This window comes from Meles meles, chromosome 14 (genome assembly GCF_922984935.1).
Source record: "Meles meles chromosome 14, mMelMel3.1 paternal haplotype, whole genome shotgun sequence".
In the NCBI taxonomy this organism is placed as follows: domain Eukaryota; kingdom Metazoa; phylum Chordata; class Mammalia; order Carnivora; family Mustelidae; genus Meles; species Meles meles.
The window spans coordinates 51,323,164-51,336,164 of record NC_060079.1 but is presented as its reverse complement, the minus strand read 5'-3'; the positions used below and the strand labels follow the sequence as shown (position 1 = coordinate 51,336,164).

The following is a 13,001-nucleotide window of genomic DNA, read 5'->3' as shown; positions in this document are numbered from 1 at the left end:
TGTAGTTTGCGTTGGGCATTGGAGAAAGATCCAGTCATAGAGCCGTTGTGGCTTGAGCAGAGATCGCAGACTTGGAGGACAGTTCAGGGGCTGTGGAGGGGACTTAGGCTTAGATCCACTGACATGAAGTCTGGTTTCCTCTCGTGTCCTGCTGGTAACAGTTGTGTGGAAATACTTTTCCAGAAATAGACTTATTTCTTCTTTTCTCAGTTCTATTCACAGAGACCTTTCCTCCCTTGTTAAATTAATGCTATTGAGAATGAAACGTCAAATAAATGTACGGATATAGTTAAGTAATCTGTCACTCTCTTTTTTTCTGTTCCAGAGGATTGACATGGTTCCAGAGTTGCTTAGCTCTAATTTATGTTCCTTAAGATGTAACGTTGACAGGTATTTATGCATGTTTTGTCATAAGGACATAGTATTTATTATTTTTAACGGATTCCCATTAACAAACACCGTCTGCTTTCCCCCATAGGTTGGCATTTTCGTGTATTTGGGAAATGAATCACAATGCTGAAATCTTGAAAGTGAGGTTTACCAAAAGTGCCATTAATTCAAAGGTTGGTTTCATGGTTAATATAAAATGCTTAAAACCTTTGGTACTCATTTTAACAGTGTTACTAGACGGTTTTGAAAAAGTGAGGTTTACTAAATTAAATTTTTCCCCAGTGTCGTAGCAGGATCTAGTTTTTTCCATTATCTGCTTAATTTTTGATGCAGTTGCCTTGTATTCAGGAACTCACAAAGGCTGGATACTTGAGAAGACTAAAGAGATGACTTTTTGCCCTAATTCAGAAACACTACTATTTGAAATTATTCCAATATATAAGATGGTCAGTATTTTCAAAGTTGGCATGTATACCATATGTAATATTCACGAGTTTTCAGAGAAATGATGTCTTAAATTATCGTTGGATTTCAGCAGAACTAGCCTGAGGTTTCACATCAGACAGCATGGAGTCAGGCTAACGTTCTCCTCCTTTTCTCTTTTGGAAAGCTCCCTGGATGCCCTTATGTTCTCACTTTGCCCTTGGTCTTTCTCTGAGGTTCGCCATTATCTGGTTGCTTTCAGCAGTTTCGGATGAAGTAGTGGTTGGAAAAGACAGCACTGTTGGACTGACAGTGATGCATAGTGATGTATGAATGACTTAAGCCTTCTTTCATTTGTATTTTTTAAAAGGATGAGTTTATTTTTCTCCCACATTTGTTCAGTGTAGCCAAGTTATATGAAGAAAAATTCAGTGAACATAAAACAGAAAACATTTTTGGAAGGGGAGCTCTTAGTCCCTAGTAGATAACTTAGCTCTCCTAAGAATCTGACCTGGCCTCCTGCATCATCTAATCCTCTTATGCTATTCCTGATTTTAACTTGTGAAGCTCTTTATTTATTTATTTTAGAGAGAGAGTGTGCAAGGGCGAGGGCAGAGAGAGAGGGGGAGTTGGTTCTGGGGAACCAACACTAGCTTATGTCAAATTATTCAAATTTGACATTATTCAAGCAGAGTCAGTGCTGAGCCCAGAGCTGGATATGAAGCTTGATCCCATGACCCAGAGATCATGACCTGAGCTGACTCCTGATGCTTTAATCAACTGTATCACCGAGGCACCTCTCCTTTTTTTTTTTGATAAGCTAAAAAATAGTAGTTTTCCATGAGGTGTGAAATAGGAACCAGAAGCATTATTTGTATGTTTGGATTATAATTGGAAATTACTTGAGATCTTTTTTACTGTGATTGGTCTTTTTTAGATACTTAATTTGGGATATTGCATAGGTTTTTCTGTAAGACATGATATCTAGGCTATTATAGTATTCTTAGTTATTTGTCACTGAGTAAGGAAGTAATGATCATCTGGCGAGGATTTCACTTTACGGTCATTGTCGGAAAATAACTTTCCTTTTTACTTTGTTTTAGTGTTACTGAAGAATTTATTTGTTAACTATGAAAGTAAAGTTTAAGCGATTTACCAATAAATACTGCCATTTTGTTTTGTTTTGTTTTTTTTTAAATTTTTTTTATTTTTTTTTATTTTTTCAGCGTAATAGTATTCATTGTTTTTGCACAACACCCAGTGCTCCATGCAAAACGTGCCCTCCCTATTACCCACCACCTATTCCCCCAGCCTCCCACCCCTGAACCTTCAAAACCCTCAGGTTGTTTTTCAGAGTCCATAGTCTCTTATGGTTCGCCTCCCCTTCCAAATTTTTTTTTTTTTATAAACATATAATGTATTTTTATCCCCAGGGGTACAGGTCTGTGAATCGCCAGGTTTACACACTCCACAGCACTCACAATAGCACATACCCTCCCCAATGTCCATAACCCCCTCCCCCCTCCCAACCCCACCTCCCCCCAGCAACCCCCAGTTTGTTTTGTGAGATTAAGAGTCATTTATGGTTTGTCTCTCTCCCAATCCCATCTTGTTTCATTTATTCTTCTCCTATCCCCCTAACTCCCGATTTATTCTTAGAGGGAGAGCGTGAGTGCGGGGAAGAAACAGAGGGAGAGAATCCCAAGTAGACTCCCTGCCGAGTGCAGAACTGGGTCCCATGAGCCTGAGATCATGCTCTGAGCCCACCAAGAGTTAGATGCTCAACAGACTCAGCCACCCAGGCACCCTGTTTTTTGTTTTGTTTTGTTTTAACATACGCTTGCTTATGTTATGTAATGCATCAGATAAATTAATGAACCAAAAACCATAGGTCTGCAGTATAAATATTATAGTTAGGAATCTCTCTTTTGTTACTGATTTTAGATTTTCCAAAATCATAAATTTTATGTAGTACAAATATGTAAGTATAGTAAACTGGGTTTGTTTACTATTTACATTTAAAAAGATTTTTTTATTTTTAATTTTTTTTTAGAGAGTACAAGAGTTGGGGGGCAGGGAGGGACAAAGAGAGAAGGAAAGAGAGTCTTAGGCAGACTCTGCACCTAGCATGGAGCCCCACATGGGGCTTGAACTCACAATCTTAAGATAATGACCTGAGCCGAAATTAAGAGTGGGTCACTTAACCAACTGAGCCCCCCCAGGTACCCTAGAAACCAGTTTTTATAAGAATTACATTAACATATGGTTTTCCTTTTAGGCTTCCCTTACATATGCTGAAGCTCAGATGAGAATTGATTCTGCAGCCATGAATGATGAAATTACCACTAGTCTCCGTGGACTAAACAAACTAGCTAAAATTTTGAAAAAAAGAAGAATTGAAAAAGGGTACATTTCAAAAATATTTATTAAGAAGTGCCTTAATTTATTTATCTTGGTAATAAGAGAACCTGTGAACTCTTCAAAGTGTTTTATCATGGACAATTGACAGATTATTTAATGAGCTGAACTGAAAGTCAGGTAGAGACATTCTTTTTCTTCTAGCTCTTTGTAATTTATTATGCTGAAGAGTTGAAGATCTTAGAGATAATTTCGAGGGAGGCAAGAAGAGCTCCTTAAGACTTTTCTATCAGTTGTTTCTAATTTCAGTTAGAAATGAGTTTCCATATTGAACTTTGGTTTTCACATATTTAAATAGATGAACTTCTTGCACTTGAGAGTTTGAAGCAATTTTAGAAATTGTTTAATCCAACACCTTCATTTTTGAAATGATTCAAAGTAATATAGCAGTCTTCCCAAAGATGTGATAGCTAGTAGCAGATGTGTGTCTTTCAGCTATTATATCATGGGATTTGCCTAACTGCAGTAGTATAAGATAAAAAGGAGTATCCACGTCCCCAGACTTGTTGAAGTAAAGTAGTTAAAAGAAATTTGATTTGTAAAAGACATCATCAACTATCCAAGTAAAGTAAGTACATGAACCTTTCTGATGGTGGGCTTGGGTTCCCATGCCCATCCAGGGAAGGGTCACAGATGGTTACTAAAAGTGCTTTTGTTGCGGAGTATGAGCTCTAGATCTGTGCTGTTTCATAACATGTGCCTATTTAAATTAAAGAAAATGAAGAATTCAGTTCTGAGTCACACCAGCCACATTTCAAGTGTTCAGTAGCCACTTATGGCTAGTTACCATGTTGGACAGTGTAGACAGAGAACATTTCCATTGCTGCAGAAAGTTCCACTGGATAGCATCCTTCCAGGTAGTCACACTGAGCCATCTTTATCTTTACTCATGGGTCAATTTTCTGGAATATTCAGTGCGATCCTAAGTGTAAAACTTGCAGCTGTGTAAGGATAATTTGGGTGTTAAACCCAAAGAAACTAAAAAGGACACAAAACAACACATGTTCATCAAAGGTTTACAGTATGCAAGACATCAGAAGAAAGTTTGTATGAAGATAATTTTTAGAAAGTTTGTTTCATTTGTATTTTTTTTTAAAGATTTTATGTATTTATTTGTCAGAGAGGTAGAGAAAGAGCGAGCACAAGCAGGGGGAACGGCAGAGGCAGAGAGAGGAGCAGGTTCCCCGCTGAGCAGGGGGCCTCATGTGGGACTCCATCCCCGGAGCCTGAGATCGTGACCTGAGCCGAAAACAGATGCTTAACCCGCTGAGCCACCCATGCTTCCCTAGAAAGTTTGTTTTAAAAGTAAATGAATAGGGGCGCCTGGGTGGCTCAGTGGGTTAAAGCCTCTGCCTTCAGCTCAGGTCATGATCTCAGGGTCCTGGGATCGAGGCCCGCATCGGGCTCTCTGCTCAGCGGGGAGCCTGCTTCCCTTCCTCTCTCTCTGCCTGCTTCTCTGCCTACTTGTGATCTCTATCTGTCAAATGAATAAATAAAATCTTTAAAAAAAAAAAGTAAATGAATAAAATGCGAAAATAAATGAATAAAATACTAAAATTCATTTTGGTAGTTGTACAGTAAGAGAAAATTGCATTAGTAACTAGCTTCTCCTGTTTAGTGTAGGAAAGATGATTTTTTAACTTCAAAAACTGTACCTTTCATTTTGTAACCAGACAGTCATCTACTGGTAAAAACAGATCATTGAGTCTTCTCAGTCTTAGGTGAAAATTGAGGAAACAATCAGTAACTAAAGACTGTGTTCTGTTTTATATTTATTTTATGTTTTTTTTTTTTAAGATTTTATTTATTTATTTGACAGAGATCACAAGTAGGCAGAGAGACAGGCAGAGAGAGAGGGGGAAGCAGGCTCCCTGCTGAGCAGAGAGCCTGACGTGGGGTTCGATCCCAGGACCCTGGGATCATGACCTGAGCTGAAGGCAGAGGTTTAACCCACTGAGCCACCCAGGTGCCCCTATTTTATGTCTTTTTTAAAGGATAAGTGTTAAGTCATGGTAGACAGCATTTCAGGTGTTTTATGAAGAAAAAAATGATCAAAATGTGATTACTGTACCTTGCTTCTTAGGTCAGATGTATTTATAAACAGACTAAGTCTAGTGTAGTGTCTTGTAAAGACTGCATGGCAAGGAAGAATATTTGTCAAGATTCTCTGTCTAGTATTCCTTTGGTAGTTCTAACAAAGCTGAAGGTTGGGGGAAAAGATGAAGAATTAGCTTGCACCATCGCACTGTTTTTCCTCCACTTTCCCGCCTCCTCCATGATTGTTTAGGGTTACCCAACTTCATTGAAATTCTTTAAGGTGGTTTGAAGCTAACCTGATGGAAGTAGCATCAAGGTTTGAGGAAACACAAGACTTGCCTTGTTGGAATTTACTTTTCACGGGGGAACTTTCCACCTCATGAAGTGAACCGATCCATAAAAGCCTTGGTCTAGTGCGTTAGCTGGCATGTAGCCCTCCATATCAGCAGCCGTCAGTGTGTGTATATATCAGGGTAGGAGTTTTATCAGTCTCTACATTGGCTCAGCGAATGTGGGCGTACTTTTGAACTGTGGATCTTCTGATGGTACTTAATCTATGTGTGGCAGCTTCCCTTTTGCCTCTTCATCATCCCTCACCCCAATACATTGTTTTCTGTAATAAATAAAATACTGCCAGTTACCTTCTTTATTTATAAAAGTAATTACAAACCCATGTAGCTCAGTAAAAACTCAGTTTGGATACAGATTCGCAGAAGCACAAGGACTCAAAATTTGTTGTGTTACTGTTGTCCCCTCTCTCTCTTTTTTAAAGTTTTTAAAATTTATTTGTGAGAGAGCATGAGTGGAGGGGAGAGGCAGAGGGAGAGGGACAAGCAGCCTCCCCTCACTGAACAGAGAACTTGATGTAGGACTCAATCCCAGGAGCTGGGGATTGTGACCTGAGCCCAAGACAGATGCTTAACCAACTGAGACACCCAGGTGCCCCTGTTGTCCTCTCTTTTTAAATGCATTTTAGATCTGTAAGAGGCGAAGCTGTCAGTGAAAATAGAGCATAAAGCTTAGCAGATGGTCTTAAACCCTTCAGAAGAAAAACTATTACTCACTTGCTGTGATCATTTTCTAATTTAAAAGCATCACTTACAGAATTATATGTTATTGGCTCACTTTACTAAATTTACATCTGTAATTTTTATTTAGGGCTTTGACTCTTTCTTCTCCGGAAGTTCGATTCCACATGGACAGTGAAACTCATGATCCTATAGATCTGCAGACCAAGGAACTTAGGTATGTAAATTTTTCCTGGGCAATAGATAAGATTTTTATTTTAAATGTACTATCTAGTACCTGTATTAATAAACAAAACATATTTGTACCCCAAATACCTATTTCTAGTAGGGTTATGATTTCTCTAGATCTTTTTGACTTAAGATAGAAGTAAATGTGATTTTGCTTTTTTTTCTTATCTAAAACTAAAGTAAGTATTATAATAGAAGAATTTCCAATTCAAATTGGTCTTGATTTGTGGTGTGTGGGAATGTGACTAGTAATATGGTTGTGGTAAATAAGAGATTGCCCTGGTTAATTTCTTAAGTATTTAGTTAAAAAGAGTGTGGATACAAATATGTACAAGACCTTGTGATTTAAAGGCAGACTGCCTCGGTTTGGATCCCATTTCCTGTAACTCCAGACTAGTGATCTGACCTTTTTATGCCTCAGTTTGTTTGTTGATGAAATAGTGCTGATAATGGTACCTACATCACTGGGTTTTGTGAAGAGTGCTCAGATGTTATTGTTGGTACCATTGTACTGATTTGGTTGAGATTTAGGAAGCAAGATTATTTTTGGTTAAATCAGGCCTCTTTTCCATGCCTTCTATAAGGTAATTCTGAAATGAATGTGCGTTTATACTTTTCTAGTAGATGACCAAAGATTAGAAATGAGAATATACTCGTTTCTTTGTTAGGAAGTGTGTGCTTTATAATATTCCAGCCAAAATTTAAAAAATACTTTTGGGAAAACTTTTGTACAAATAAAACTAATGCTAATGTGAACAATGAGCCCAATATGAAGAGGTTTTTTCAGGAAAATGTCAAATCTAACTTTGCCAAAGTAGAACATTACCCCTTCTTACCAAGAAGACAACACATTTCTAAGACATTGTCTCTTGTCTTAAAGGTATGATTGGAGGTCTTCCTAATATTTAAAAAATTAATATGCTTTAGGAATCTAGTCAAGAAGTTTATAAGATGTTAAAAATGGAAACATGAATAAAAGATTAATATGATACTGATTCAGTGACTTGGGAATAAGAAAATACTACAGTGTACACAGAATACAGATCATTTATTAACCTAAGTTTTAAATAGACACAGACTATAGAGAATGAAGAGCAATACCAAATTAGTTAAGAGTTTTGAAGTCAGTAATATGAGCTCAGGTCTTGATACTACTAACTTCGACTCTCAGCAAAAGAATATTATAGATAGTTTTCTCATCTGCAAAACAGGACTAACCTATATCTCTCTCTATATGGATACAGATCAATATTTCACAACATAGTGCAATGCCAGTCAATAATAAGTACCCAGAATAGCTATTGCAAATATAATTTCTTCATCTTGGTGATTTATTGGTGAAAATTTTAATTTTTAGCCCAAATTTATATGACCTAAATAGCTTTTAATTCTTATTAGTAAACTTTATTCTTACGGATTTGTAGTTAAATAAAAATCTTTTTAGACTTAGTAAAAGAAGGTGAAGAAAATGCTGATGGGATAGATTTTATGTAAGAGTTAGTAAAGCTTCTGTTATTTAAATGCTGTTTAGGGGCGCCTGGGTGGATCAGTGGGTTAAGCCTCTGCCTTCCGCTGAGGTCATGATCCCGGGGCCCTGGGATCGAGTCCCGCATCCCTCTCTCTGCTCAATGGGGAGCCTGCTTCCTACTCTCTCTCTGTCTCCCTCTCTGCCTGCTTGTGATCTCTCTCTATCAAATACATAAATAAAATATTTTTTTAAAATGCTGTTTAAAAGTCTGCGTGAGAGTTGCGTGAGATTTACTCATGCAGTAGATGCATAGTAAGAGATTGTCAGCATAGCAGCTGAGAAATGAAAGAGTTAGGTTATGAAAAATACGCATGTGCACACAGGCATACAGATGTTTACGTTGGAGATACTTCTATTGTCTCGGTGGTGGAAAAGGTAGCCTGAGAATAAATGTGATATATAAATTTTTCATTATCTGATTTCTCCATTGACAGGGAAACAAATTCCATGGTGGAAGAATTTATGTTACTGGCCAATATCTCTGTTGCAAAAAAAATTCATGAAGAATTTTCAGAACATGCCTTGCTTCGAAAACACCCAGCTCCTCCTCCATCAAATTACGAAATTCTTGTTAAGGCAGCTAAATCCAAGGTGAGGTCACATAGTTTGCAAAATCATCTGTATTTGAGTTGTGATCTGTCCATTGTACTAAATAATCTATATTCACATCTGCCTGAAAGTTGCGTTGTTTTTTGATGCAAAAATAGGCTAGTACTTTTGACTAAGAAAAAAAAAAACATCTAACTTGGATACAGTCATCTTTTCTCACATTGAAATCATTTGCTGAATAAAATCCTTTAATGTCTTTAAAGAGCACTCTGTGCTACAGCCAGAAGTTCCAGACTAAGTTATTTGCAATATCCCAAACATATGAAGCTCTTCCATATTTCTTTCCCTTTATACGTGTTCTTTATGCCTATATTATTTCATGCCTCCTCTGAGATGCATAACTTCAGAGACTTAGAAATAATTGTTTTCCCTCTTATCTTCAACTCAGTTAAGCCCCCTTTGTATCATGTCCCTAAGAGAGAAATCCATTTACTGCATACACAGAGGAAAAGGAAAAACATAGGAAGGGGGTACCATATCCTCGACTTCATTTAGGCATAATTACCTTTACCCTTGAGACTATGGCTTACATTGGTTTTCTTTGGATCACTTGTTCAGTTCCCACCTCTCCTGTCCAGAAGACAGCTGGAAGTAGTGTTGGATCTCAGGGTATTTTTCTAACAGAATGATGTTGGTTTTGATTTTTCAGATCTTTATGGTGGGCCTACAAACCCTGTCCATCAGAACAGAATCAACTTCTCCTCTAAGCTTACACTGTAAATTGGGGAATTTTTTCCCATTATCTTATTTCTTTCTAAGACCTGGATAAAGGAAGGAGGATCTAAGTATTTTTGCCTCCTCTCCCAAAACAGAAGACCACAGTTAGTTTGATGTGTCAGCATATTGAACTGTAGTGACTGGTACAGTGTTAATTTGCCTCTGGCCTTTGCTTCTACCTTGAATGGAAGGAAAAGAAATATCTGCAGGAGAAATCCAGGCATACTGGAAAGAATCCAGATCTGCTTTTTTTTTCCCCTACTCCACCAAAGAATAGGCAAGCACAAATTGGGCTTTGAGAATAGTGCTATCTTTTTTTTTAAGATTTTATTTATTTGACAGAGATCACAAGTAAGGCAGAGAGGCAGGCAGAGAAAGAGGAGGAAGCAAGCTCCCTGCCAAGCAGAGAGCCCAATGGGGGTCTCGATCCCAGGACCCTGAGATCATGACCTGGGCTGAAGGCAGAGGCTTAACCCACTGAGCCATCCAGTCGCCCCCTGAGAATCATGGTATTGCTACCACTGTCCCTTTCCCCTTTGAAACTTCTTCAGAATGTTGATACTTCAGTACTTTAAATGCATTCAGAAAATTTTAAGCTTTGATGTTGCATAAAACAATCATGACTTTTTACAAGCTCTTTTTGGTTCTCCTAGGTTAAGGACAAAAGATATAAATACTTATTATCTGGTCAAAAACATCATAAATGTTCTGTTTGACTTGTATTTTGAAGACATGATGGTACTGATTTTAAAACGTTTAATAGGGTTCACTTCCCCTCTTCTTTACTCTCAGAATTTGGAAATTAAAACTGATACAGCCAAGTCCTTGGCTGATTCTTTGGACCGGGCGGATTCTCCGACTTTTCCGTATCTCAACACTCTCTTAAGGATCTTAGCCACTCGCTGTATGATGCAGGCTGTGTACTTCTGCTCTGGAATGGATAACGATTTTCATCACTATGGCTTAGCATCGCCAATATACACACATTTTACTTCACCCATCAGAAGGTATTTTTTCCTTGTAAAATTATAGGAGATAGAAAATAGTTAATTTTGAATTGTAAAAAGATTATTTTAATGTTAACATACCATGATTGTTATTTCTCCTTCATGTATCTAGATATGCAGACATCATCGTCCATCGATTGTTGGCTGTGGCTATTGGGGCTGACTGTACTTATCCAGAGTTGACAGACAAACACAAACTCGCAGATTTATGTAAGAATCTCAATTTCCGGCACAAAATGGCTCAGTATGCCCAGCGTGCATCAGTGGCTTTTCATACCCAGGTATTTGCCTTCTGTCAGTAATATTAGGGGAGATGGAGTTTTGTTCACTTTCAATTTAATTTCAGAATACTTTTTTTTTTTTTTTTTTTACGGCATAACAGTGTTCATTGTTTTGGCATCACACCCAGTGCTCCATGCAGTACATGCCCTCCCTATTACCCACCACCTGGTTCCTCAACCTCCCACCCCCCACCCCTTCAAAACCCTCTGGTTGTTTTTCAGAGTCCATAGTCTCTCATGGCTCATCTCCCAGTTTCCCTCAACTCCCTCTCCTCTCCATTTTCCCATGTCCTCCATGTTATTTGTTATGCTCCACAAATAAGTAATTTCAGAATACTTTTTGTTAATTTCAAAAATATTTTAAGATAATCCTTAATAAGGCTGTATGTTATTTTACAGTTGTTTTTCAAAAGCAAAGGAATAGTAAGTGAAGAAGCCTATATTCTATTTGTAAGAAAGAATGCTATTGTGGTGTTAATTCCGAAGTATGGTTTAGAAGGTACCGTCTTTTTTGAAGAAAAGGACAAACCAAAGCCAAGGCTTATTTATGATGATGAGGTATAGTATTTCTAATGTTTTGATTTTGGGGTTTTTTGGAGGGGGTACTTCTTCTTCAATGGTACCTAGAAAGGATAAAATTATTTTTGTATCCTGTAGATGTGCAGATATATTTAATAAGCTTATTCTATTTGTAATTTCTCATTTCAGTATATCTTCCCACATACAGATGTTATCCTTGATTTGTTTTACACCATGTAGTTTCCCCCCTAAGGAAAACTTAAATTATGCTTTGCACAGTTGGACAGATGCATTAAAGTAAAGGAATAAATGGCTGCTTTTAGCGCAGAATTTTTTAAACCTATTTCCAGTGTCTCTTTTCTGACAAACTGTCTACCTCCCTAACTTTAATAGAACTACAAAAGAGCAAACTTTGCCCACAGTACCTTTTCCTCTGGTAGATCAACAATTTGCTAATTATTGGGGTGAGAATCCTGAGATTAATTAATACATATATCAGACCATCTTATTGAAAGGGGGAAGTATACCCATAAATAGGTCATATGTATGTGAAGCTGTTATATTGCACACTTAGATGTGTATTAAATAATGGAAATAATTTTTTAAATGTAGACTTTTAAATTAATGGGAACAGTAAAGAACTAGAACAAACCTTAAGTATAAGATAGCAATTTAAAATTGTAAAATGTGCTTTGTTTAGATACCTTCCCTTAAAATAGAGGATACAGTGTTCCATATATTTGATAAAGTTAAAGTGAAAATCATGCTAGACTCATCCAATCTTCAGCATCAGAAAATCCGAATGTCCCTAGTAGAACCGCAGGTAAGACCAAACTTCAGTGTCTATGTTGTGATGGTATAAAAGGTACATATTGTGTGAAAGAGAAGGATACACTTGTAAGTTATTTCTGTTCAAGAATAGAGAAGTCTTACAAGCAGTGTGGGAGCCAGATATTTACGTAGCAAATTCTGTTTTCTCACTGATTTCCCTACGCTGTGGGATCCCAGACACTTGGGATTCTGTGGAAAATGTCTTCAGTGCCAAAGGCAGAGAGCTGTCTGAGATCACCTGCCTGGTCGCTTTTCATTTGTATGAGTTTTAAAATCTGCACTTTTAAATATGAAGATAAAGTATTTATCACCCTAAGATACTACTACTTAAACCTTGTTCCGTCCCAGCACCCCAGAGGCCTCTGATGCTGCCTATTGTAGTGGCTCAGCCAGGATAGACTGGATGTGTTCTCATTAAGCCACTCTTCATGTGACATGCTTCCCCCACGTTGAGACAGTGTCCATCTTTCACGTTTTTGAACCACTGTTTGTGTGTGAAATATGTATTTTTGGTGTGGAAGACCTTTACTAACCTCCTTTCACCCTCTCTCCAACATCCTTTTAAACTTGAAGTGTCAGTGGGGAAGGAGATGATGAGAATGAGATTTATTCCTTATTTTATGCTTTTTCTCACCTTATTTTTTCTGTTTGCATTACTTTAGATACCAGGAATAAGCATTTCGGCTGATACTCCAAACATGGACATTGATGAACCAGAGAGAAAGAAGAAGAAACGTGAGAAATAGCTACCAACAACAAAAAAACTTCAAAGACTGGTTTCCTTAAAAAAAAAAAACCTTGAGAGAACACTTTTAAACCTAGGAAGTGTGTGATACAGTTTATTACTTTTAAATACATTGTAATGGTTTTAAAAATTTGCATTTTTATTGAACTGTTTGTTGACTGTGTCTGGCCCATCATGCTTGCTACTTCATTTCTAGATTGAACTGAACTATTTATGCATAAAAATTCAATTAAATATCCG

The 13,001-nt window shown here is 37.4% G+C and overlaps 1 protein-coding gene across 1 annotated transcript in view; it reads left to right on the top strand.

The window, feature by feature from the left end:
- Positions 1-12,897, top strand: part of DIS3 (DIS3 homolog, exosome endoribonuclease and 3'-5' exoribonuclease) — a 27,995-nt gene extending 15,098 nt beyond the window's left edge. Inside the window, exons 12-21 of the mRNA XM_045977956.1 lie at positions 326-390; positions 479-563; positions 3,092-3,219; positions 6,427-6,513; positions 8,487-8,643; positions 10,171-10,385; positions 10,498-10,666; positions 11,066-11,224; positions 11,886-12,008; positions 12,679-12,897. Of these exons, the coding sequence (XP_045833912.1) occupies positions 326-390; positions 479-563; positions 3,092-3,219; positions 6,427-6,513; positions 8,487-8,643; positions 10,171-10,385; positions 10,498-10,666; positions 11,066-11,224; positions 11,886-12,008; positions 12,679-12,762 (1,272 nt within the window). The 3' untranslated portion in view covers positions 12,763-12,897. The remainder of the gene's footprint in view (positions 1-325; positions 391-478; positions 564-3,091; positions 3,220-6,426; positions 6,514-8,486; positions 8,644-10,170; positions 10,386-10,497; positions 10,667-11,065; positions 11,225-11,885; positions 12,009-12,678) is intronic.
- Positions 12,898-13,001: the final 104 nt, after the last annotated feature.